General features: G+C 35.8%; 2 protein-coding genes across 3 annotated transcripts in view; both read left to right on the top strand.

Annotated features, from left to right (window-relative positions):
• Window positions 1-26,485, top strand: part of LOC107697934 (homeobox protein Hox-C10a-like) — a 53,193-nt gene that overhangs the window by 7,079 nt on the left and 19,629 nt on the right. The window lies entirely within an intron of this gene.
• On the top strand, window positions 12,263-25,602 carry LOC107697936 (homeobox protein Hox-C13a-like). 2 transcript variants are annotated; one of them, XM_016498814.1, is made up of 3 exons: window positions 12,263-12,992; window positions 14,849-14,875; window positions 24,020-25,602. In XM_016498814.1, the coding sequence occupies exons 1-3, from the start codon at window positions 12,329-12,331 to the stop codon at window positions 24,256-24,258; spliced, it is 930 nt and encodes a 309-aa protein (XP_016354300.1). In that variant the 5' UTR covers window positions 12,263-12,328; the 3' UTR covers window positions 24,259-25,602. The 2 variants fall into 2 exon arrangements, with proteins under 2 accessions (XP_016354300.1, XP_016354299.1); XM_016498813.1 differs by lacking the exons at window positions 12,263-12,992; window positions 14,849-14,875 and adding an exon at window positions 22,543-23,256.

The raw sequence follows: 26,485 nt of genomic DNA, 5'->3' as shown, positions 1-26,485 counted from the left end.
CCCCCCCCCCCCCCCAAAAAAACCTCTGTGCGTACCCTCAAAAGAAATCCTGCAGGCGCCCCTGGGTCCGAGTTGAACGTGCTTTTTGTGTATCTTGCATGAAGGAGATGAAAATATTATGCATCTGAAGCTGTAATTAAATATTGAGAAACAGTGTGTATTATATGTTTATAATTGTTTTAAATGCCGCTTACTCATTTATGAGAAGGAACCAAGTAGAGGACACAGTTACGTTTTTGGTTGATATAATCCTTAGGTGTGTAAATGTATACTTGCCATTTTCAATAATACAGTCTGTAGTTTTTGTTCAGATCAATGCGAAAATCCACCCACATAACCCTTTTTTAAAGTATAATAATTTATACTTCTGGCTCACCCCTGGTTTAAACACTCATTTGTGAGGTTTATTATTTTATAATTTATTTTGTTTTTGTGAAAACCTGTATCTCAGCTGTAAATCAGTTGCTATTTCGTGGTCTACAACATGAAAGAAAGCCAGTATAACATGTACATGAAAAATGTAGAAATATTTGACACAACTATGGGGCACCATTGTGCAGCAACAAGCATCACAACCAAAATGTATCTAGGCAAATGTATAGGGCCCCATTCCTATATTTTGCCTGGGGTCCCCAATTCACTAAATCTGCCCCTTTTCGGATGTAATGTAATTTGGGATGTAGTGTAATATATTTATGTATAGTGTAATTTATCCAGTTTTTTATTATTGATTCAAAACTGATTTTTTTAGAGTTGTTTGCAAGTTCTTGTCTTCACATGATAAGGGTAAATGTGTGAGGAGTTTGAACACTGACCTGGTGCAAGAACACCTGATTCATCCAAGGAATAAGCATTTATTATTAAACTATAGTGACTTGTTAGAAATTACAAGAAAGATGAAAGCACTGCTGTTGGCTTGGTGTTTCTGTAAAAACAACACAGAAACATGAGATTCAATTATGTTTATTTATTTTATTTGTTGTTATTATTATCTTTTTAAAAACATTAATAATAAAAATGTTGTTGCCCATTTATTTTGGTCCCCCAATACATGTATTACTGGTACAGTAGCTTGCTAAAAGTAGATGTTAATTTAGTGACCATCATTTAAATTGTTAATGGCAGGTACATCTTCCTCTTGTTCTCCATCAATTCATTCAGACATCCAATCACTGTGTCAGACTCAACAGTGATCTTGAGCACCCAGCCATAGGGACCTAAGATCACTGCAAGATGTCTGTCTGTGTTGTGGAGTTTCATCCAACATACACTAAACCCCACCAGCTGATTCTCTGATTTTACTGCTGGTGGTCAGCAGTGAACAATGAACCTTCACTGAGCCCTGCAGCTCCATCTCTTATGAAGTGTCCACTTACATTCACTGTCGTCTCAGTATTTAGTGCTAAAGCATACTGAGTGGGAAAAAAATGTTTGGAAGATTTGTAGTAGTCAGATTTCCTCTGAAAGTCGTCCAGTATACCACAGACTTGAAGCAAATAAGGAACAGGGACTGTACCAAAACATTCTGCATGAAATCTATAATCTGCAATCATACTTATAATATAATGTGGCTGTATTGAGTTAGCTTGTTTTAACAGGAAATATGAACATTAAAAAAAATGTTTGATTTGTCTCCATGCCCTAGTTGTCTACTATACTTTGCAGACCGTCACGTGCTTGTACACCAGCATCCGAGCTCATGCAATGACTGTAAGTCACGTACCTATTGTCCAGCGTTCAGAGACTGTGCGTTATTGCCGTCGACAGTCGTGTTAAGTCCTTTCAAGCATTTAATATCTCACTCATGCACATTATTTTACAGCGGCAGGATGCGTTAATTATCTAATTAAGGACAGGATTAATTAAGGACCCTGAGCGCGCGCTGTTGATATAGGCGAATTTAACATCACAACTCTTCACTTCTGCAGGGCTCTTCATAAAATCCCACGCAGGATGAAATGTTGCAAAATGCGGTTTTTCAATGCCCCATAACCACTCTGGATATGTTAATAAAAAAAGCTTTAATTTCAAATTACATTTGGTTTGTATTTACTTTGCATTTATAGACGACTTGACTGAGAAAAACAACTTTTATCCAAACAAGAATAGGTCTTTAAACATACCAATTAAATCAATAAAACCAATCGGAGGACTGGAGGCACACACATTTAGCATAGTTAAAATGTTTATTTGGAACTCAGGGTAGAATGGTTTTATCTGATGACCGGTCCACGCCTTTGTATAGCTCTAAACTGAGTAATGTCACGATAGGTTTATCCATCCATATGATTAGGTTTCATTAATTAAAGTATTTGAAACATTTTCTCATTTGCAAATGCGAATTTTCGTTTTGAGGAAGCATTTAGGAAACATTTTCGAGTGTGGCATTCCTGGATGCAAAGTAATCAAACTTTTATTCAGAAGAAAAAAGTCCATACAGAAGACCTTTTAAGGTAACAATCGAATTGGAACTACGAGTGAACGTTGTCATTTCGTTCAGCGAGATAATGGAATCAAAAAACTTTATACTGTTTATAATTAATTTTATTTCCAATGCACGTGTTCTTTTGAGCAGTTAGTCGAATTGATCCAAGATATTTCACGTTCGTGCTCCCCAGATTATCACTGAATAATAAAGTTTTGAACTGTAACTGCAGTATTGTTCTGGTCTCTTTATACTGAAATTTAATCTAATGTTAGGAAACAAAAGAAAAGAAGTACACTTTTTATTGAGATGTTTTTACAAGTCTATATATAATATTTCAAAATATTGGTTGTAAATGAGAAAATGGGGACACTTAAACACTGAAATTTGAATGATAAAATGTTAAACTGGAGAGGTGATGAGTATAACTTACTGTTTTAAATTTAACCCCAGTCATCTATATAAGGTTTGCGAAGCTGCAATTTTAAAGCATTAACCTTGCGCGTTCTCCTTGGCTGTCTGCTGTGAAAGACTTTGAACTTGAACTTTACTTCTTGTCCCTGTCCAGCAGAATATGAATCAAGTGTTTATCGATTTTATATCCGATTGTGTTTTAATTTCATATCTCAACGTATTAGAGGACAACTGTAGTATTACACTTTTTAAAAGCACTTTTTTAAATCCATAATTTCTCCTTGACGTGCGTATGGACACTAGTGTCGTGCATGCGGATTTATGTCTGATAGTTCAAAATTTTGTATATTTCAGTGTACCTGTGCCATTTTAACTTTATTTTCTTTTTGTACACCGACTTGGATAGGTGTCGAAAGAGTTACGTTTTATTAAGTGCTCACTGACAGGGCTGAAAACTAGTTTCGTGCCAGTATATTGATTGTGACCCACCTTTTTCTTTTTCCTCAATTATAAATCTAGAAATATGTCATCGTAAGGTCTTAAAAACGACGTAAATAACTTTACGCACGACAATTTTTAGACTTGCTGTTCATAAATGATATCGTTTAAATTTTGAGAAAACAGTCGATATACGGCTTCTAACAAGTTCAGAATCTATCTCTTGATTAGTAAAAATCCAGTAAGTTATTGTACGTATGTTAAAGATAATTTAAACTATACTTTAAGTCAAAAATCTAATGCTCAAGCTTTTCATGCTTTTGTAGTAACCGAAGTCTGCATGGGCAATGTGCAACCTTGACCTTCATCATAACATGCTTTGTTAAACGATGTAAAATGCAGAGAATTGTAAGTTTGGTGACATTTGCTTTGAAAGACGATTAAAACAACTTTTTTCTCGTCATTTCAGACGCGATTTGTCCGGTTTTTTTTCCCGCCTGAGATACATATTTTAAATATTAATTCGAAGGACTTTTCAAGTGCACCCTCCATGACAGCGGTGAGCGATAACAACAACAAACCATTCAATTTCGTGTTGTTCCTTTGTAGTTTAAATGTACTTACAAAAAATGCAACAAAATATAGGACAGATAATCTGTACTGATTTCAGAGGTGAACCTGTTCCTAGGTGTTTTAGGTCTGAATTTGTGATGTAGTTTTGCACCCTTTTATAAAATGTTTTGTGAACACAATGTAACCCAGCGTGTCTGGATATGAAAGGTGTTTAAATTTTGTTTTTTGTTTTTTTTTTCCAGCAATTTCTTGTACTAAAGATTGGTGCAGTTATTTAAAATAAATAGAAGGATAACGTTTAGTTTACAAGGGCGTGTCAATCTATCAGAGAAAGCTAAACCATGGAAGCTTAAGTTTAATATACTCCTATAGCTAAGAAATAATTTTGTCCAGTGTGATAAACTGAAGGTAAGCAGGCTACAATGACCACAGCTTCTCCTTATGTGTCCACGTACTTTCCTGGGCACGCGACTGCGTCATATATTTATCCTTGTGAATCTGAGATATACCTGAAAAATAGCTTATTACTGCTGGCTGATCGTGATGTTTTTCCAGAGATTTACAGCAGAATGTCAGAATATGCCGTCACATTTCAGATTTGTTATCGTCCATGTTTTTCTGTACATTAATTAGTAGGCCTACATACATGTTTTTTTTTTTTTTTATAAACACACACACACACACACACACACACACACACACAGTCGAGAGTGCCTAAGTTCTCATGCCCTTTGCAGAATCGGCAGGCCTTTATAATTAAAAAAAGAATGAAATAAAGAGGGGTCCTATTTTATTTAGAACTGGACTCATTAAGATGTTTTATATAACAGATATTTGCTCGATAAATAATAACAATAAATTCTGAATTTACACACATCCCCTGGGTTCCTGTTATGTATAGTTTCCTCGATGATCACTGACTGTTTGAATGTTTGGTCATAGTGGTTTTATCCTGAGTAGTGAAGCTGCTCACTTCTTAAGCGAAATCCTCTTTGTACTGCACATTACTTTGGTGTTCCTGCGTTTCCTGCGCATTTACTTAATATTATTGTTCGCAACTTTTGTAATTAAGAATCAATATTAAACTTTTGTTAACAGGATGATCGTTGTAAATAGTTTTTTTGTCATGGGAAATTTTTAAATGTCTGATGTAATGTCTAAAAGGCTACTTATTTGTTCAAATTCTGCAGGTTTGTAAATTTAGGAGAGAAAGGTGTATGAAACCTGTATGTAAAGGTGTATGAAAACGTTCGTACTTGAGTGTATCGACATCATAGCATGCTATTAGATGCCAGATTTTTCGGAAGTGTAACATGCCCATAGATAAATAACAAAACAGCGCTCAATCAGATTTTTACACTAGGATTTCTTATATTCGTGCAGCTATTTTGTGCGATTATAAAGAGGTTATAATTTGATAAAGTTTTATAGATCAGAGATGATTATCCGAGGATATCTTTCCAATGACGACTGAACGCCTTATGAAATATAATTTTAAAAAAAAGAACTGCTGTTCATGGTAAGTTATTGTGGACGTTCTAGTTTTGCTGTTTGTAGCTGTTGCTACGGGGAAAAAAAGTCAAACTTAAAAGAACTCGCAGCTGTTGTATTTAAATAATCGTTGCATGTTGTTGAAAAGAGGACGATACCATTCCTTCGTGTTTAAAGCGTAATAGTTTAATCGTTTTGGTCGTTTGTTAAAATAAAGCTCAAGATATGTGTTGCTTCTTAAGTAGTCTAAACATACTTCTGTTGATTTTTTGCGTCTCATTCCAGATCAGTAAATTACTATGTGTGTGTATATGTAGCCTACCTATTTTCTGCAGTATAATACAACAGGGCCAGGGTTTTTGTAGAAATTAGACACTTGAAGTAAATTGATGTCTGCTGGTTGCTGTAGTGTTTTTCTGCTTTTTTCTTAAAGATGTAATTATTCTGAAATAATCCAAAATTGCTAGGTTTGAAACTTTCACGTAAAACAAGAGCTCGAAGCATTACCTTTACAGAACGATACAATGAAATTTGTCCAAAATATTCCAGCTCACCAGTATATATGATTATGGTTCATTTTCAAATCCCACTTCTGGCACGTGCATTTTGAGATCTCAACGATAGCCTATATTCCGTTAGATACGGAGGAAATACGAAAACTTTATTTGGCTTAAAAGTAAAGACCGAGAAAGTTGTACTTAGAGCCATGCTGTCGCAATTAACATGTCTGCAGAGGAACTGACCGCCTCCTTTAACTTGAACTTGGACTTCCGACTAGACGTGTCTGAAAGTGGGGGAGACATTTTGTCTGCATTGACGCTCTGACAGACAGACCTTTAGTTGCCATTGTAATGCAGCCCCCTGAATCTAAAGGCCTTCACTTGGAAAGATAAATAAGTAGAAAATCAAGGACTAATTGAGATTCTTGGTATCGGTGCTTTTGGGTTTTAATGTTGTCTTACTACACAGACTTAGACAAGTCATCATAAATGGACCGGCAAAACTGAAAACACGGGTTCACAGTCTACAAAATCAATTTTCCGTGGTTTGTTTCTGGTTTTGATTGCATTCTCTTTTGATTTGCTTTTTCACTTAATTGTAACCAATGGTTGTGATAACTGCAAAGCAGGTGATGCATAAATAAAGAAATCTAAGCAGGTAAGCTATACTGTAGGACTTCTGTGTTAAAACTGAGCATCCAGGTCAGTATATTTTTATTAATTTAAATGATAATCTCCATTGCTCACATGGTGTTTTTCACATCAGCCACAGATTTAATGCGTATCAATAGCACGGTTTCTATTTGGCCTGCTATTTTTACGTAGAAATTTACTTTGACGTGCATATAATACGCAGTTTTTGATAAGCATACACTCTAAGAAATAAAGGTACAAAAGCTGTCACTGGGGCGGCACCTTTTCAAAAGGTACATGTTTGTACCTAAAGGGTCAATTTTGGTACCTTAAAGGTACGCTAAATGATAAGCAGTTTGGCATACATATAATGCTCACCTATCCCACACCCCTAAACCTAACCACTGCGTATCATATGCACGCCAAAGTAAATTCTGCGTAAATAGGACGCCAAACAGAAACAGAAAATCGTGCTATTGAAACGCACTTTCATGAGATCGGGTTAGATTTATACCGTATTGCACCGAGATTGAATGGACGCAGGCCTAGCCATATTCTGCTGACAACTATGCGAGATTTAATACCGATTTGTTTCTTCTCTAAAAGTGACTGTATATCTTTCTTGAAGGAGAAGGAAGGTCAAGACGAAACCGAGTTTGAGTTGTTTTATTTGGAACGACTGTTTATTCCTACTAATCGTTCAACTATATTGTTTTTTTTTCTTAGCTTACATTTTTATTGAATTATATTGGAATGGGGTAGGCATATAGAATAGTAGCACTGTGGCACTGCAGTGACATACTGATATATATTCATAACCGTTGGCACCGCACTCTGCAAGATGTTTTTTTTTTGTCAGAGGAGAATCAATTCCTGAACAAGGCTTGCAGCAGCCCCGCAAGAATGTGCATGCAGAGGCAAAGCTGTAGCTTTAAATCGCCTGGAGCACTTAAAAAAAAAAAAGATGATTTAGGCATAGGTTGCGTTTACGCTTTTGAATAACTTTGTTCTTTCGTTTAATATACAGTATACTGTATATGTAAACATCGAGTAGTCTATTTTGGTGGGAAATTCATTCTTTCTTGGTTAATAAAAAATGTATTGCTTTATTTGAATCAATTTTACCTGTAGAACAGGTTTTGTATTAGAGCGAAGGTTGTAAGTACATACTTTTAACGCACATCTTAACAATTAGACAAGTCTTTATAAATAATTACAATAAGGTGGAAAATAAACAACCGTGTTCAGATATTATATAGGCATTTCAGAATAAAACACGTGTCTTTAAAGAATATCGAGTGAGTGAATCTAATTTGTGATGTATGATATACCCATCATGTAATTTTTGACTGACTAAACTACTGAACATGAATATTCAAATGGTCTCTGTGTGCATTGGAAACCAGAATAGAAGGCATATTTTAATAGCGTCGAGGCAAGCGAGCTTTAACCGATGTTGCAATCGATTTTTCCCCGCTCCTTGAGAACGTAAGACGCTCAGCCACAACAATCCAACTCCCAAATCCCTGAATGACAGATTTCCTTGACTTTAACTCAGACGATCAAAACTATATAGGCTAACTCTTGTTTTATATAAATTAAATAATGGTTATATGGATCAACTCAATACTGTGCTTTATAAGAGCCTAAAATGTATTATTCATGTTTTCATATCAGAAAATGGAATAAAATTAAACAAATATTTATTATTGTACCATGTGCGTATACTCTGAATGTTCTTTGCATAAGGCAGGTTTAAAGAGTTCAAATAGGTATAATTGTTATGCTTTCCATTCTTCATTTGTTTTCTGTTATATGTGCACATGCCTAATAAATGTATGAATCTGAATGAAGATTTGGGCCCAGTGTGATAGAGAGATCTACAGAGAGACCGACAGGTATCTGTCTATATATGCCTGTATAGTACTAGGTTCATATTGTAGGTTTAGCGCGTATAATAGCAGAGCAGTGAAAACAGACTAAAGTTTTGCTGTGTAAATATAACAGAAAATGAAAATATATAAACATCTATTGCTTATTACCATTAGATATAAGATTTGACAATACAAGAATTTGCCAAGTGACCGACCATTTTTGTCCCCAACTTTGTCAGAAAATTGTGTGTGTGTGTGTGTGTGTGTGTGTGTGTGTGTGTGTGTGTGTGTGTGTGTGTGTGTGAATTATTGTCGCTTTTAGGTGTTTTCGTGATGACGTCAATGATGATTGAACTAGACAATTGGTTCCTCTTTTTTTTAATCTATATTTGACAGATCTCAAAATGTAACTTCCCAGGTAATGCTTTGTATTGTTATGTTATGTATTGTCATATTACTCCTTGAACTTGGGCTAAAAAAAGTGTGATTATAAAAGTCAGTTTAAAAAAAAAAAGTTCAGATTTCTGGTTGTATTATATATTTGGGACTGTGATTTAAGAAGCTGATAATTCAGTGTGCATTCCACCACAACGGTAATTTAATTGAGAATGAAAGGGCATGAAGATATGTATTTCAGTTTGCACCTTTGGTTTCTTTGCAACAGAAGTGAAAACATCAAAGCCAAAGACTAGAGAAAGCGATACTTGTAACATAGATTGAAACACGCAGAGATGTGCATTTCTAGATGCACTCAGTTTTAAGGAAACGTTCGGTGTTAAGAGAAATATATATTTGTAATATTTGAAATCAGTCGTTGTACTTTTGAAAATCCCTAAGTATTTTGTGATTTTAAAAAAGCAATGCAAGGAAGAAAGGTGCTTTCTCGCATCCCCAATCACAGGCGCACGTTTACGTAGAGACAAACTGACACAGGGGCACTCACTGGATCCTCTTCCAGTTCAACACTGTGGTCACAATTTTAAAGGCGCAGTGTGTTAATGCTCCCATTTTAGCGCTCTTACTGTTATTCAAACAATGCTCACTGATTTGAGACTTGCTAATGCGCAACTTTAATGTAGCTATATTGGATCTTGTAGGCTATTTCACAAAGTGTCGAAAATGTTAATATATTTTATTGAGGGTGAAGTGTAATTTGAACTGATTTGCAAACATTTCCAAACAAATACAAAGCCTGAGCTTACACATACGCAGTATCATTATGATACGGTGTTAGAGAGGAGATGCGTTTGATTTAATTGTAAACTACACACGTGTAATAAAATGCATATTTCGGACTAATAACAGACAGGAATGGCAGATGTCAACAGAGCCTTTTAAATGAGTGCTATTTCAAATATTTTTATGAATATACCTACATATTCAAACTTATTTTATTGATTCATACGTGTTTTAAATTAATATTTTCAACTTGTACATGAAGCAATAACCTGAGCACAACGTTGCCGCGTGTGGAGTGCGACCTTGAATATGAAATTAATCAAACGTTGTGTAAATAATGGAAATGTATTTGCATTGACGAATAGGTGTACTTTTCATATCACTTGGATTTTGTTTTATTATAATAAGAGATAAGTTGTGTTATACTTGTTATAACAGTGCTGTTTCACAGGGATCGTTCCCGATATAATTGTTAGAAATGTACTTTTGAAGTTATTTGCAGTTGACAAATCAAAGTGAGCTCTTCAAAAAGATAATCCAAGGTAAAATTACTAGTTTACTGCATAAGCTATTGCAAGTTCTGCCCTACATCATATAGAAAAATAAGTTAGCAAATGTTCGACCAAAACTCTTTTGCCTGCCTCTTACTTTACATTTTTATGTTTTCACATCAATAATTTGCTGGTTTCAGGAAGAAAATGTAAAGAAATATTGTACATTATTGTATCAGTATAAACACTTTTTCTGTGTTTTGTGACAAACATGGTTAATGTAGCGCAACTCGTTTAATTAATGTCAACAAATCTGGATAATATAAGTCAGACGAGTTAGCAAGAAGTTCCATAAAATGTCATACAGAGGAAAACTTCACAGAAATACGAGATGAAGAATGCAGATTCACCAGAAGGGGATTTCTGCATTTTTAGTCGTATTTGTCTTCCTACTCGTAACAGTTTAACAGTTACCGGTGCACTTTAAAAAGGCGAAATTTAATTCGGGGACCTCTTGGATTGTTTGCCAGTTTCTTTTCCGTTTTCCCAAGTTGTATCTCAAAGCCTTTCAAGCTACAGCGAGTTTGCATGCATACGAGTGTGAAGTTCATTCTTGTCTGTCTAGACTCTGATTACGACCCTGTTTGTCTGCGTTTTTTTTTTTTACCTTGACCTTGGACTTCCATGCAGCTGCCATTTGTAAGATTTGTCCATTCTTCAGTCTGTGAAGTCAACGATGGATTTATCTTTGCAAATAAGAATAATCAATGAACCCATCAAAATTATATCTAACGCACAAAACACACAACACTGTCTAAAAGTTTAAAAACCGTTCAGATTTTATAATGCACAAAGACCGTCTCTGTCTCGACGCTACACAATTGAAACTAATAACAGAGGAATGTTTTAACAGAGTATGGGACTCTCTTATTCATTCCTCATGAAACGTTGCATTGTAAATGTGCCACATCAGACCGGAAAAAAATCTTGTCCAGTGGCGATGCATTCATTCTTGTCATGACACTAGCTGGATCTGATTCAATAATGTATTCTACATTCTAGTATTCAAATAAAAATACAGCATATAATAATAAACAACTACCATGCTTGCAAAAACTGCAAATATTGTTGTATGTGTATTGTGTAATCCTGACATTGGACATTTTAAGTCAATGGGAGAGAGTGATGTTAATAAAGAATGTGAAAATGTATCCATAATTAAATTAAAAAAAAATAATTCAGCCGTATATTTTGCTGATTGTCATTGCTTTGATGATCTCATACTAAACTATGTACACATCAGCACGCGTTCCTAAATGTTGGAGGGTACGTCGAAAATAATAATTAAAACAACTCTTAAAACTGCAATTGTGTAACTGAATATGTAGGAAAATTATTTTATAACAGTGCTATACAAACATACAAATCGATGGAAAACAATTTACAAAAGAATCATGATCATATGAAATTATTTTCATAATGAAAAATACATGAAATAACATGACAGAGCACACTAATGCTTTTTTTTGCCCTGTGTAGGATGTTTTTTTTCTGTTTGTAGTTTTTTTGTTTTGTTTTTTTTTGTTGTTGCATTTTTGCATTTTTGTTTGCAGAGTATTATAGGTATTTTTATTAATAGTTATTTTGTTGTTGATTTGTCCCTTAAAATATATGCTACAGCACAGCAGTTCAGTCGTATATTAAATAACGCAAGTATTTCCCCTCAAATGCAGTCGGAAGTGAATCCTTTCCTCTAGGTTAATGACGATAACGAACAGCTGCTTTTATTGCAATAAAATAAGTATTATTATTATTATTATTAATAATATTCTGTAAAACTATGAATTTATGCACGTTTCCCTGCATGCATATATTTATGTATATATTAACGTTGTTACTGATATGCTGCGTTTGAGATTGTAGATAATGAAGGTTAAATTAAAAACAGTGCATATAAATGCATATAAGTGCTCGGACATTTGTCGGCCGAATTGTTGAGGTTGTTTTCGTTCCCCCTTAGCTTAAAGCCTTCCCCTTTAAGAACAGCTATCTCCAACCCTCTTAGCCAATGCCTGGGCACCGAAAACCTTAGAAGCCAGGCGTGAAACTTGAGCCAATAGTTGTTTAAAGGGATTATTCTTCCCACCCACAACCCAGTCTCTTTGGGATAGTTAGCATATCACGTGCCTGCGCTTTAATGAACTTGACACATGGATGTAGTCGTGCGCATGCGCGTACGTAAAATGTACTTGGAAATGAGGTATCAGTCTTGGAGTAGGCGACTTTTAAAAAGCATCGGCAGCCCGTGATATGACGACTTCGCTGGTCCTGCATCCACGCTGGGCGGACACCTTGATGTACGTGTATGAAAAAAGCCCGAATGAAAATAATCAGAATAAAAACCAAATTATGGAAGGATTGAGCGGGAATTGTCCTGCGACTCATTGCAGGGAACTGATCTCACACCCCGCGCTGGGGCGGCATTCCGGCACCATAGCGACTCACCAGGGATCCGTGTACTCGGATATATCTTCCCCTGAAACTGGGCGACAGTGCCCCGCTCCACAGACGTCATCTAGCGCCTCTCTGAGTTACGGCTACCCGTTTGGAAACCCTTACTACGGTTGCAGATTATCTCACTCGCACAACGTGAACTTGCAGCAGAAACCATGTTCATACCATCCCGCAGAAAAATATGCCGAGACGAGCAGCGCCTTGCCCACTGAGGAGCTCTCCAGCAGGGCAAAAGAGTTTGCTTTCTACCCGAGTTTTGCCAGCTCGTACCAGGCGGTTCCAGGATATCTAGACATGTCGGTGGTCCCCAGTATTAGTGCGCATCCCGAGCCACGTCACGATGCATTGATCCCCATGGATGGATATCAACACTGGGCTCTGTCGAATGGCTGGGATGGGCAGGTGTACTGTTCAAAGGAGCAAACACAGTCTTCTCATCTTTGGAAATCTCCGTTTCCAGGTATGTCTTGCCATAACTGTGTAACCATGAAAGAATGAAAAATGCATATGTAATAAAGGGATGATACGACTTCCTGTTATGATATGATATACTTTTCCCCAACTGTAAACTGAATGTGCAAAGTATTCGCCTAAATTAAATGTGTAAATATATATTCTTCACGAAAAGTAATCAGTTGATAAGAGCTTTCAACTCACAACTCTACATAATGGATTAAGACTGCGCATCCAGAAGGTCTGCATGAACCTGCCAAATGTGTAGATTTTGTTCTATTAATTTTTGACATGTGACAGTCGGTAAATGTTCAATTGGCTTTCCACAACAAGAATTTGAGCGAATCCTAAACTCAAGTTTCAGCAAGACTGAGTTTAGTTCGCCTAAAATATACTTTTTATTTACTACGTCTTACATAAAATAGTACAATGTTTGAGGGACGTATCTGGTTACAGAAGTTAGTCATATATTAACTCGAATATTATTGAGTCACAGGATTCTAAAGCTAGGAAAGTCACGCAATTTGGAACTGGGGTATGGCAATACTGTCTACCTTTGCTCCTCCCGTATGATAACACAGAAGGTCCTTATTTGTAGCACGCATATAAATCTTTGTCAGCAGTGATCGGGAGTGGTGCCCCGCAATCTGTTATGGACATTTTGCGAATGCCATGGTGCAGCATTTTTTCCCCTAAGAGCAGCTGACGTTCTGTAGTCAAGTTATTGATTTTAGCTGTGAGCAAAAATATTGCATATGATGCAAATGCCAACTCAGTCATTCAGTATTGTTACTCAGCTGTGGCAAATCAAAATTACCAGTGCTATGTAGGTATTCACTGTAATTTCAGATCTAGTGAATTGTCACCACCATCACGCCCCTGACCCGTTTAGCAACCCTCCCCCCTAGAAGAGGTCACATACACAGGTAGCCATATATTCATATAGCCACAAATAAGGATATAACAAAATGAGCTTGTTTAATGCAGTCCTTTTGATGAAAAGCATCTATTGCTGTTTTCGTACATGCCCCAAACCAGTTCTTTACAGTTTCTTCAAGTGTGTTTGGGGCCGTTAGACAATAATTCGTGGCTGACAGAAGAACAGAGGACATGCCTCTAAAACATTATGTACCAGTTTACTAACAGGGAAAATCCTAGAACACATCTGAATGTGTCTGTGCATCAGCTGCCAGAGTAGCCTAATATCCTTCACCTTATTTTACCTTTACTGTGCCACAGTCAGGTTGTGATTTTGGAAAAAGAATGTTGCTGGGCGTTAGTACTGATTTATAATACACATTATAATTAAGGTATACGTGATTTTACATAATAGTATACTGCATTATAACTGACAAACACTTGTCAATGCTACCCACAATCCTGTCAAGAATTTAAATTCAGGGTGATTTGGTCTTTTCACAAACCCCATCCATCCAAACTTTACTCGAGAAAGATTTATTCTTATCTGTACATCAGTGCTGGTTAAAAACCTGTTCTGTTAGGCTACTCCAATGCTTGGAAAGAAAAAAACAAAACCTGATGCATCGTAAAATTAATCGAAAAATATCTCCCATCCACCTATAGATATATAAGTAGTTAATATTATTTTTTATATATATTATTTTTGATTCAATAAACAAAGTAGCTCACAAAAGGAACATAGCTGCCTCTTTGTTCATTTGACAGTATTGCCCCGAGATATTTAATTCATTTGACGAAACAATTAAATGCTTAATTAAATAGCCTAACTCATGGTGTTTCCCCAAAGTGTCGAATTGAACCAAACTTTCGTAATCTTTCATTTGTGCCTCACTAGGCATAACAAGTTATAATAATATTTTCATTTATGTTTTGTTTTTTTAGATGTTGTTCCGTTGCAGCCAGAAGTCGGCAGGACGCATCTCTGCGACAACCAACCTCTCAGAACGCCAAGTTACTATTTGGTTCCAGAACCGCAGAGTGAAGGAGAAAAAGTTTGTCAGTAAATCCAAGACTAATAATAATAATCACATGCATACTTGATGTATGTTTCGTGCTTTTTTCCCGCCAGCTTATACCCTTCTGTCCAGAAAGTCTGATATTTACCTCCGTTCAGAAATCGTGAATGAAGAACATCCGGGCAGCCTCAAGCCTAACCTGTCTTCTTTCACTTTATTTAATTTAAATCATGCACACAATACCATAACCGCTCACTCTTTAGCTTTTTGGGCATATGATACAAAACTGTGAAAATACAGAAAAAAATAAAACATTTCAACTTCGTCCTTTTGTATGAATGTACATATATAAATAATAAATATTTAAAATTACACAAATATCAAAGAGACACATGGTTTACGTGCATCTGAAAATAAAGGGAGAAGCAACCCTTCTGCATCTCTTCCTGAGTGCATCAAAGCCAACCAGCCAGCAGAAAACACTCGAGGTGCTCAACACGCACGAGAAGAAGAGAGAGAGAAACAAAAAAAATTCTGTGAGACACTTTGGTTGAATCAAGACTTGTATGAACTCTCGAAAGGCTGTAGCAAATGTTGAACTGGATCATGAATAGAACCGTCATTTGTTTTTCGTGGAAATGACAAAGATTTTGCTTGAATGAGCCTGCGAGACTTCAAAAGCTATATGGATCACTGTGGGATACATTGCTTTTTAATGCCGAGGGTAAACCAGGCTGCTAATGTTAACTGTACAGTTTAATGCTTCTATTATTTAATTTAGATTTCGCGTATGACAGGTCTGTAAAAAAGGAATGTTTCAAGATCATTTGTATATGTCCCTATTAGCAGTGAAGGATATGACTCTGCCATGCAACTGGAATGATTGTACGCATTTAAAATCATTTAGTATTAAACATTAATGCACAACCTTTTTGTTTTTATATAGAAATATATATCGTAAAGCATTGGAGCTGTTCACACAACTTGTCTGTATCTCTTTTCGTGCAGTATGTGAACTGTATTGTGGTGTTCAATTCCTAAAGTACTGAATTGAGACATATTTCATAAATAAAAATGACAATGGAATGTTGCTTGTAGTGAATCAGTGCATTTCAATTATCAGTGACGGAGGTGGCCCATTTATGGCCGCTTCCATACATACATATGTGTCCATCTCTGTTTGATAAAGCTTGCAAGTGAGCTCTTACAATAGATGCGATGTTTTTGTCATTTTGGTGAGGGTTTTTCAATAGACTTCATGTGCGTAGGCTACATATTGCAAATAACTTTATTCATCGATAGTAGTTGCTCGGGGTTACCTACAATATAGTGAAAAAAACACACAACTTTCATATTAGTGACAAGACCGGATAGTATTGACGATTGCAAATGATATAGTATGATCAGTAAACCTTTTACTCAAACAGTCGATTTAGATACATAGTTTAAATGTTAGCAGTCCAAAATTGAACGCCGAGTTTAATTTGAACCAGAATGCTCAAGCGACGGGGCTTCCAGTAGGCCTTACATATTTTAATAATTCAAGCAGTGCACTACACAGTGCGCGTAGTGTTTATTTACTTAAGTATAGTGCTAATAATATAATTCTTCATTATAATTATATTCAGTATTATCGTTAATTTCGAGTAGTGCTCGATTTAAAAGTCTGCTCCATTTGTCGGTAATATTACCACAATTTAACTAATGTTTTTGAACCATAAATACGAACAAATAATTTGATGAAATGTCACTACGAATATGCCACAGCAACATTTAGATACAGTATGATCTTCAGCGTTTCCTACTGGATCACAAGGATTATGTATGGTCGGAAGCATAGCATTCATCTAATGCTTACACATTTCCTTTATCAACTTATTAACTTTTCAATATTCATTAAATAAAAGAAACTACCTGAAGCACTGTTAATGGTCTAATTTCTTTTAACTACTTTTTCTTGTGACTTTTTCTTAGGCTACATTCAAGGAATAAATTAAATGCTGTCAACTTCCTGTTATAACTAATTTGCTAAAGACGGTGGTGTACCGGACAGTTCGAGTCTTACAATAATCAGGAGAGGATAATTAATCAGACATGATTTAATTAATATTGTGTCAACAAATTATGTTTTTAAACCGTTTTTAGCTGAGTTAATATTCTAAGATCTAGAAAATAGGCTTGTTGATTTTTATTTAAAGGTTTCTGATTTTTTGATCGCGGTTGATCTTTACACTCACACACACACACACACACACACACATACATATAGGCTACATACATAGTGTGTGTGTGTGTATGTGTGTGCATATATATATATATATATATATATATATACATACATACATACATATATACATACGTGTGTGTATATATATATATATATATATATATTATAAAATCTAGTATAGTTTTAACCAGGCTCTAATAGCTAACTCGCCTTAAGATACTAGAAGTGCTGTTAAATGTACAATTGAAGGGCGTATATGAGCAAAAGTAGATATTGTATGAATATAAGAAACTCTGAAATGTGGTGTATACTTAGGAACTTTTAATTCCCTCGGTAACACCTAGGCCTATGAGGCACACACCCGGTTACTGATAAAACTTTTTGTCATCTGTCAACTATCAGGGATGTGCAGAAGTTGGTTACTTTGAGGAGTGAGAAATTTGATGTTAACTGCACGATAGTTAGGCCTTCTGTTATAACGTCACGTGATCGTGCGTTACCCTTGACCATGACTATGCTGTCGCTTTGACCTTGACATCACAGAGTCTTGTGAATAATAAACAGAGGGGCTGGACACCACTGCCTATGGTTTGTTTTCGGGCAAACAAGGTGTTATTTCCCTGTCTAGACGGCGAGAGTTAATGACATACCATAAATACATAAAAAAAGAAAATGCTCTTATTATCCAATATCCTTGTCAGTATGAACAGTACACTCGGTTTTTTTTTTACTTCTCATAACAATTGAACACTCTGATTTTTCTCTTCCGCGATCCCTTGCCCGTATAAGTTTTAAACCACCAATGGTTGTATTCTCTCATCATGAGGTGTAGGCTTTATTGACCACGAAGGCAGGTAGTGCATTTACGTCTGCAAAAGACAGTGCTCACAGAGATGTCATCTTGTTTTATTTCCATAGGCGCGCCGAGGAATGAAGGGTACTACTACCCAAATATCAAGAGATGCATCCAGGGTCACGTCAAAAGGTATAGCTAGTTTATTTATTTGTAGTGAATATGCACAATGCCTTGGTGTTTTTAATATGGAAATGAGTAGTATATTTATAGATATAGAACTGTATGCATTTATTTTATGGTCTTTTATTGATGCACTTGCTCTGTCAAGCTACCATTTTCTGTCTGGTTAGGCGCAAGGCCTTTTCAATATATGCATAGATCTATTATTAGCAATGCGGGGAAAAGGAAAAGTCTTCGCAATATGTTTTTTCCCCTACTCACTTGAGCTTCACACACACACCACGCTTTAAAAATGTTCAAATGCCCTTGTTTTCGTTCATTTATTGCATAATGTAAATATTTCATCATTTTATGCTCTCTGCAAAAAGTAAATATAATTATTTAAGTTGTAGGATTTCTAAAGTCTGAATATAAATTCTGAACAGATTATTAAAAATTATTAAAAAGACAGTATTTCTCATAAGTATCTGTAAGTAGTTTGGTTAGTAAGTAGATTTGTTTTGTGTAGCACTATTTTTGTTATTAATTTGATAGAAATAATTGTATTGTGTTGACTATAATTTTAATAACACTTGCTGGTTTTACATATGACAGATGGTGGTATTATAATATAGAAATCTGTTAGGTAAATTTGCTGTGCTAATTTTTGTCGTGTAACAACTGCTTTTCACCACTGCATTGGTTTATTAATTGCAATCTCAACAACAAACGATGTTGTAATAATATGCCCCTAAAACAGATTCTTAGCTTGCTGTCCACATTGATTTAAGCACATACGTATACATTAAAAAAAAAAAAAAAAAAAAGGATATACGCATAAAGCAGGGACGCTTCTGGTGGCACATATCTCTACCAATGCTGGAATCTGAGAACAATAAATATAGAAATAAACTATCTTCAGAACTATATGGTTGTGATCAATGTGCTACTTAAATAATAGATGTTTAATGCGAAAGGCCTGTTCAGCCAAACACACGGGCTCACGTCAGTTTTTTTTTTGTTTTTTTTCGCCGATTCTAAACAGACCAGCTGGAATGCGAGGAGAGAGATCAGCGGGTTGAGAAGAAAGGGGGCTGATAACCTCTGGTGGCGTATGGTGGAAATATCAGGAAGTGAGCAGTGTAGATTCAGCACGAAGACACATGCTTTGCAGCGGTCTTTATGTAGACAATTTGTATCTGGCGCACGTCCTCGTACAGGATATGTGTGTTTAATTTAAGAGGAAGGTAACTAATAAACTACTAATATGTAGCTTATAGTATATATTTGAATTATTTGCTAGTGTTCATGGAAAGGCATGGGGACGCACTTTGAATTGAATAGGGTCGTTTATTGAAATATGGTGCGGCTGATTTAATTCCCAACTGTATTTAATATGTATTTAATATTTTATACATGTGTTATATATTATATGTTATATAGATATATATTGTAAATGCATCTCTTAAAATGAGACGCAGATTTGCGTCTGTAAATGTTTTTGTTTCTCTTTGTATTTTGTAAAATTCCCAGCTCGAAGTATATAATTGCATAGTACCTGAAAATAAAATAATAAATAAATAAACAAATACATTTAGAAACAAAAGGTTCAATCTGAGTTCAGGTTTGCAATTTTCAAACTCCGTAAGTGTTTCGCAAACATCCTATTAATTTGTTTAATCACTTTACCATGTTCTTTTTCTTTACATTCAATTTATATCGACTTAATTTAAGCAAACTTCCTACCTGTAATTGTAGTAAAACTGATAAATATGCAATAGTGCAAGCGCAAGCACTTTCATTTGTGTGTTCATACACACTTTTTTTCTGGAAGTTGCGTAACAGTCGCGTTTTTATTTCTTTATACGTGTCTTTGTAAAGTTGCGATTGAATTAAATTGTCATGATTTTAATTTACTATTACTGTAGTGGCCATTACTATTATTAGTTTTCATTGTCTGTTGGGATATCCAACTGTCATCAAACTGTCCTTTCTTTAAATTGAGTTTAAGTATTCTAGAACTTGAATTTTGCATTTAATTCACATTTAATGCACGTTTTTCCCTTTAAGAAATTGGCCTTGGAGGACATTCACCGCAAGGCATTCAGTTGAGCCAACCTGTCTTCCAAAATCAAAGACAATAAAAGGCCTTTTGTTTACGCTATGGCCCTGTCTGGACGGAAAAGTGATTCCAAGACAGCAATCTCAGAGCGGCGCAGACAGTGCACTAGACACTGACCTTGAACTAACAACTATTTTAGCCATTTTCCAGAGATTTTGGAGATTTCAACTTTGGCCATCCTTGCGGTAAGAAAATATAATCATTTTACTGTGTCTAAGCGATATTATTCGAGAGAGTCAGGTTGTTTTAAGCGATTTTTTGTGACTGAATTAAGTTGTTGAAATGTCATTCATTCTCATGGAGAACCAGTCACTCACTCATCAACTTGTTTTGCTCTCTGTTGTGCTCTTGGGGGAAATAAAATATTCTCACTACAACTAATCAGAAATAACTAACAAAATAACTGACTAGTTTATTAATTAGCATGAGTGTTTTCTCAAAGTAGTAACTAAATTTCAGGTCTCTATAGTATCATATTTCGTAATTACTTTTATGTTTAACACAGAAATGTCCTGATATTTCCAACGTTGGATATTTTAGTAAAATATCTGATAGCATTTAAAATTTATATGCACGGAGTGTTGCATAGCATGTTAATTGGTTACATGAATCTGGTATAAAGTACTCTAGCCGTAAAACATGCACATGTGTGCCTAAAATTTGGATGCAATAATTCTTGGGCAATTTAGAGGACAACGTTTGTAGTCTTTGTTGTTTTGAGTCTCTGTTATAGGTGTTACGTCAATATTTGTAATGAGTTGAACACCGGATTTCCTTTCGCAGTATTTTTGCATTTATAGCCTATACCCATCGCCATTAATGAAACTGTTTGTGGTTATTTTGCTTTTCTCGGTTTATTTGAAAGTAGATTAAACAAAAATAAATAAATAAGTTGGCCATGATCATAATTACAATCACGCCCCCACACAGATACACTGACACAAACTTTAGATTGGCAGCAAACGCAAAGTTACTGTGCTACTCAAAGACTCATGTAGGAAAATGTAAATTATTCAAATGAAAGAACAATTGAAGTATAATTTGCTCACACATATATATATATATATATATATATATATATATCAGCATGAGCATGGGCAAGAGTACGCAAGCGCGTAAAAAAGACAGTTGTTAAAAAAGTTATGAAGGTATATATTAATCAATCTATTTTTTTTATGTCAACTGTATCCATATCTGAAAACCTTTAACTTGTAATGGTTATTCGCATTCCAAAGTAGAGATAAAAAAGTATACATTTCAAAACAATATTTTGTGACACTACATGCACTCAGATTAAAAATTAACATTTAAAAAATAATTGTATTTATAACATTGATTTATAATTAATACATTGGGAAAATACTATTTAAAAACTAAAGGCCTGAAAGATTAGATTAACACTGAATTAGCATAATATCAATTTTGCGTTACGTACACACTCCAGTGTGAGACAGATGGTTTAATGCGTACTGTTATTATTGTCCTTTTGTCATAATAATCTCTTTCATCGCCCCATTTTGTTCTTAATACACACGTGACAATTACACTGCGTTGCAGTTGATATGAGGGATATTTGCATGTACTTTATATATCTACAATCAAAAATCAATTAATGCGATCTAGTGTGGTGTATTTGGAGCGGCAGAATCATTTTAATGCCCTCTGTCAGCTTGTAAAATTCAAATAAAAGAATTGTGAGATGTGTAACAATCCTCCATGAGTTTGACTACGAGCATTTATAGGATGTATCTGTTAAAGTTGTACATGTGAGGTGTACTAGAGCATATTATCTAAAATATAGGCTACGGTCTTAAAAAAAAAACTTATAGAATATCATCTTCTTTTACGGAGCCAATGGTTTCAACCTGCTGACCCCACTACAGTAAATATGAGTGGAGTTCAGCACTGAGCATCAGTATTTCTTTAAAACAAGCCTGTAAAAGATGAACATCACATCTTTATATGACACTAAATTCAACCGTAATTTGTTTGAAAACAATGGTGAAAGAACCCTCTGTTTCGATGAAAAAATGATCTCTTGATCTCGTTTTGGTGGAAAATTTTTATTTTTTTTATTTTATTCATTTATTTATTCATTTTTGCCAGGTAATAAAGATTAAACGAGGCCAGGGACACTTCTATATATTTCTAAACAGGGAAGTGAAAGACGATCCGTTTAGAACCTTTGAGCTAGAGGAAATGAAAAAACAAGATTTAACATTTTAATAAGATATTTTATAGTATTTTTAAAAAGCATATAAAACCCGTAATACAAAAGTTAATGTTTTGTTTTGTCTGAAATGGACAAAGTGGGTGGTACCTTCTAGTGTTCGAGTAAGCTCCGGCACGTGACGTGGAGATGACCAATCAGGTGCACCTCCAGGTTTAACTACGTTAAATGTCAGATTGCAATAAACTAGAAGCTGTTGGTCTGGCCCGCGGAAATGGGCGAGCATAATCTTCTTAATCCTGGGTTTGTGGGACCTTTGGTAAACATCCACACTGGAGACAGGTTTTACTTCCCGAATTTTAGAGCCTCAGGGGGACAGCTGGCGGGGCTACCGTCTCTCTCGTACCCTAGAAGGGACAATGTTTGCTCTCTCCCGTGGAATCCATCGGAGTCGTGCAATGGATATCCTCAGTCTTACTTTAGCAGTCCCGTATCCATTAACCCCTCTTTTAATCGATCTTGTGAAATTACCCGACTGGAGGAAAGCAAGTGTTATTATGGCAATTCCAGCAGCACCAGAGAGCCGTGTTCAGACAGCAACAATCTCAAACGAGAGGAGCGAGCAAGAGATACATTATTATCGTCTGATCACGGGATGCACAATGGGATGGGCAACAGTGGCACCTTCTCAAAGTATGATTATGGCACCGAGCAACTGACCCAAGACCCGCCATCCTGTCAGTCCTTGGAGTCCGACTCCAGTTCTTCAGTGCTAAACGAAGGAGGAAAGACTTCAGCAGGCGACCCACAAACCCTGCTATCGCAAGGAAACCACGCAAGCAATATCGCCACTGGAGGAGGTTTGTCCCTCGCATTTAATCTCAGCTGAAAGACAACAGAAGCACATAGTACAATTACTCGTATCTTGCTCCAGCAATTTTTTTTTTGCATGACAGTTTATTTAGGCATTCCCTGGCAACTGTTATGATTTTCCTGCATGGATCTTGCGTGGCTGTTCAAGGCCACTAGGGGTTGCCCTAAAATGCTCCATGTTCACCAGTTTAAGCGCTCAGTCATTTATACAACCAGTAAACACAACATCATAAAATTCAGCAATCTCGTTGCCAATGTTTGACGCCGTTTACATAAAAAGCATAGTCATTGTTGTTAAATATACGTTTGGCCAAAGCTTTCGCGTTATTTTAGTAAGTAGAACAGATCTGTAAAATGGCAGTTGCTTTGACAGAAATGAGGACGTTTTTTAATGACTCGTAAACTGAATTAATATCGTTGTCGTGCTGCAAGTCATTTAATATGCCTTGAAACCGCTAAATAGGTAGGGTTCTTGCAAACAGGACAATTATCGCGTTACTGTACGTTTACCTAGAACGGTAAAACATTCTAAGGCATTAATTCTGCGTAAACCGATAAATTCATCATATCGACATCTTGCATTTTACTTCAGATTGTTATTGAATAACGTCTATTTGTCATGTGAACAGCCTCACAAAATGCACCAGAAAATTGTATTTTACGTGGCTTCGAGATGTGGAGAGATTTTGATGTGCTGGCCTAGGAGATGGTTTGAAGCTCTCTCATGAACCCGTGCTTTGCCCCCTCTAGGTGCCCCATGGTACCCGATGCACACCCGGACGCGCAAGAAGCGAAAGCCCTATTCCAAACTGCAGCTGGCCGAGCTTGAGGGAGAGTTCATGCTGAACGAGTTCATCACCCGGCAGCGACGTAGGGAGCTGTCTGACAGGCTCAATCTCAGCGACCAACAGGTTAAAATTTGGTTCCAAAATCGGCGGATGAAGAAAAAGAGACTGTTGCTAAGGGAGCAGGCTTTGTCCTTCTTTTAAGGAGGCACAAAATATACATTGCTTAATGGTAGTCCAACAACAGTATTTAGTTAATGGTAATCTGCCATTGGCCCATTTTACTCTGAAAGTCTTGCCCCACGATGCATTCAGAAAACGCGAATAAGAATTCAAACATAATAGGGGTATGCGACCAAATGATGGCTCCAGAAGTCTGCTTATACAGTGTGGTCTATGTAGTGTTTATTTAAGAGTGTTCGTGGCCAGAAATGTTGGGCAATACGGTGGGAATGTTTTAGTTTAAGTTTTGAAAGTAACAAGCTGTCTAAGCCATCAATCACTTTATTAAGTAATGAACTGCTAGTTAGAAACTCAGACAAATATAAGCTGTGAGATAGTATTTCGGACAAGTAAAAAGTTTTCTTATTAGTCTGAAAAGATTGCTAAATATTTATTGTCGGAGTGTTAAAACAATTTTTGTAATTATAACATAACACTCGTGCCATGATCAGTGTTCGAAGCTAGAAAAAACGCCATACTTGGTCATAACGAGAATCCTTAACTGTTCGCAATCTCCCATCTATGTTTTATTTAGCCAGTTATCGCTAAGAAAGGGCCTTACAAATTCAGTACTCGACAATAAGAAGCGTGGGCAGCGTTATGCCATCAACGTCTTATCTCCGTTCTGCAGTCATCGCCACGTGTTCTATGGCACGTTCACGGTCACGGGCACAAAGTTAGTGACCCAACTCATATCTTGGGCCCTTGAGAACCAAACTGCAATTACAGAGCAGCTTTTATGAATAGACTTTGATCTAGCCTGTGAAATGTCATTCTGACTACTGTTAGGAAGTTTCTTTCTACAACTAGATATTGGCCAAAGTGTAAATTGGTAGGCCTGCAACTAAGCCGCACACACTGCTAATAAAATATGTATTCATGATATAGTGAAAAACTATAGGTGTCTCTATCATATTTGCATTTTTAACAGCATTAATTTGCCATTAACGATTGCTTGTCCCTTGATCTGCGTTATTTGGACATATTCGCTTAGGTTTAGTTAATTAATTCACAACAACAATGCTTCTGGGAGCGAAATGCATGGTCAAGTAATATTAAGAAGACGCGCAAGTATAAATTAAAACAAAGGTTACGTCATTTATAAGTGTAATGGAAGTAGCAATCATACTGAGGAGACCAGATCTAAATCCCAAAAATCACAAGCCTGTTTTGCTAATTAGCGGGACCCATTGTGTAATTTGAAACATTATTTACTAAACTCATGGATTATATGTCAGTGAAATAGTTAATATTTGCTGCATGATTATAGTGACTGTAGTTAGAAGGTAAAAAGCAAATGTTTTTCCGACTATTTTTGGTCAACAAGGCGCATGTTTTATTTCAAAACACCTTATCAGAAAACTGAAAAGAACGTTTAAAATATACGGTCAAGAAAATGGTTAAAAGTTGGTTTCATATAAAATATAGTTTATTCGTTTGTGCTTTATTATTATTATTATAAACGAATTTGGCAGAAGTCGGTGCTACGTTATTTTTATTTTCTTGTTATTGGTCTGATAGTTCGGCGACTTGCATTTTCTTTAAATCCTATTTTTGTGAATCTATAGAAAATACAAATACAATTATATGAATGGCATCATCAGCAACTATATAACAATGATCGTCACGTTTCCCCCTTTGGATTGTTTTGTGAAATTGCCTCTGATGTATAATTTTTCTGTGTTGTTCTGTGTAATTTTGTGAATGCACCAGTGTCGCACTCCTTTGTACCTTGCGATTAAAAATGTCTTGTAAATAATGTTACGAGTTCATGAATGTATCCATATATGTGTAACCTACAGTTTCTGAATAATAAAATCTTTAAACTTACTTTTATTTACCTGTCCTGATGTATGTGTTGTGGAAACCATATGAATTTTAGTATTTGAATCGAGTAAATTTGTTACCTAAGCATATTTTTATATTCAATAGCAGAAAAGCCGACTCAGGCGCTCGAACTACCGTTTTCAGAAATATTTCATTACAAATTAGATGTACATTAATGCGCTTGACACCATCCTTATTTTGATCATATTGGCTCTTAATTATTTCAGTATAAGGTCACTACATGATACAATTTGTTGGAACACTCAAGAGAAAACTCTAAAAATGCAATCTGAATGTTTGCCAACATGGCCACATGTAGTGCAACAATATTGATATGCTTTATCTAGTGGTTAAAAATGGTAAAGACATCCACCTAGTGGAT

Source organism: Sinocyclocheilus anshuiensis, unplaced genomic scaffold, assembly GCF_001515605.1.
Source record: "Sinocyclocheilus anshuiensis isolate Anshui unplaced genomic scaffold, SAMN03320099.WGS_v1.1 scaffold78, whole genome shotgun sequence".
NCBI lineage: Eukaryota > Metazoa > Chordata > Actinopteri > Cypriniformes > Cyprinidae > Sinocyclocheilus > Sinocyclocheilus anshuiensis.
This window is presented reverse-complemented; position numbering and strand designations above follow the sequence as displayed.

Excerpts from the sequence above, each read along its gene's own strand:
- LOC107697936 (XM_016498814.1), top strand. The coding sequence starts at position 12,329 with ATGACGACTTCGCTGGTCCTGCATCCACGCTGGGCGGACACCTTGATG. Across the intron at positions 12,993-14,848 it reads TTGGAAATCTCCGTTTCCAG|ATGTTGTTCCGTTGCAGCCA; the intron begins GTATGTCTTGCC and ends TTGTTTTTTTAG. Across the intron at positions 14,876-24,019 it reads TCCGTTGCAGCCAGAAGTCG|GTGCCCCATGGTACCCGATG; the intron begins GCAGGACGCATC and ends TGCCCCCTCTAG.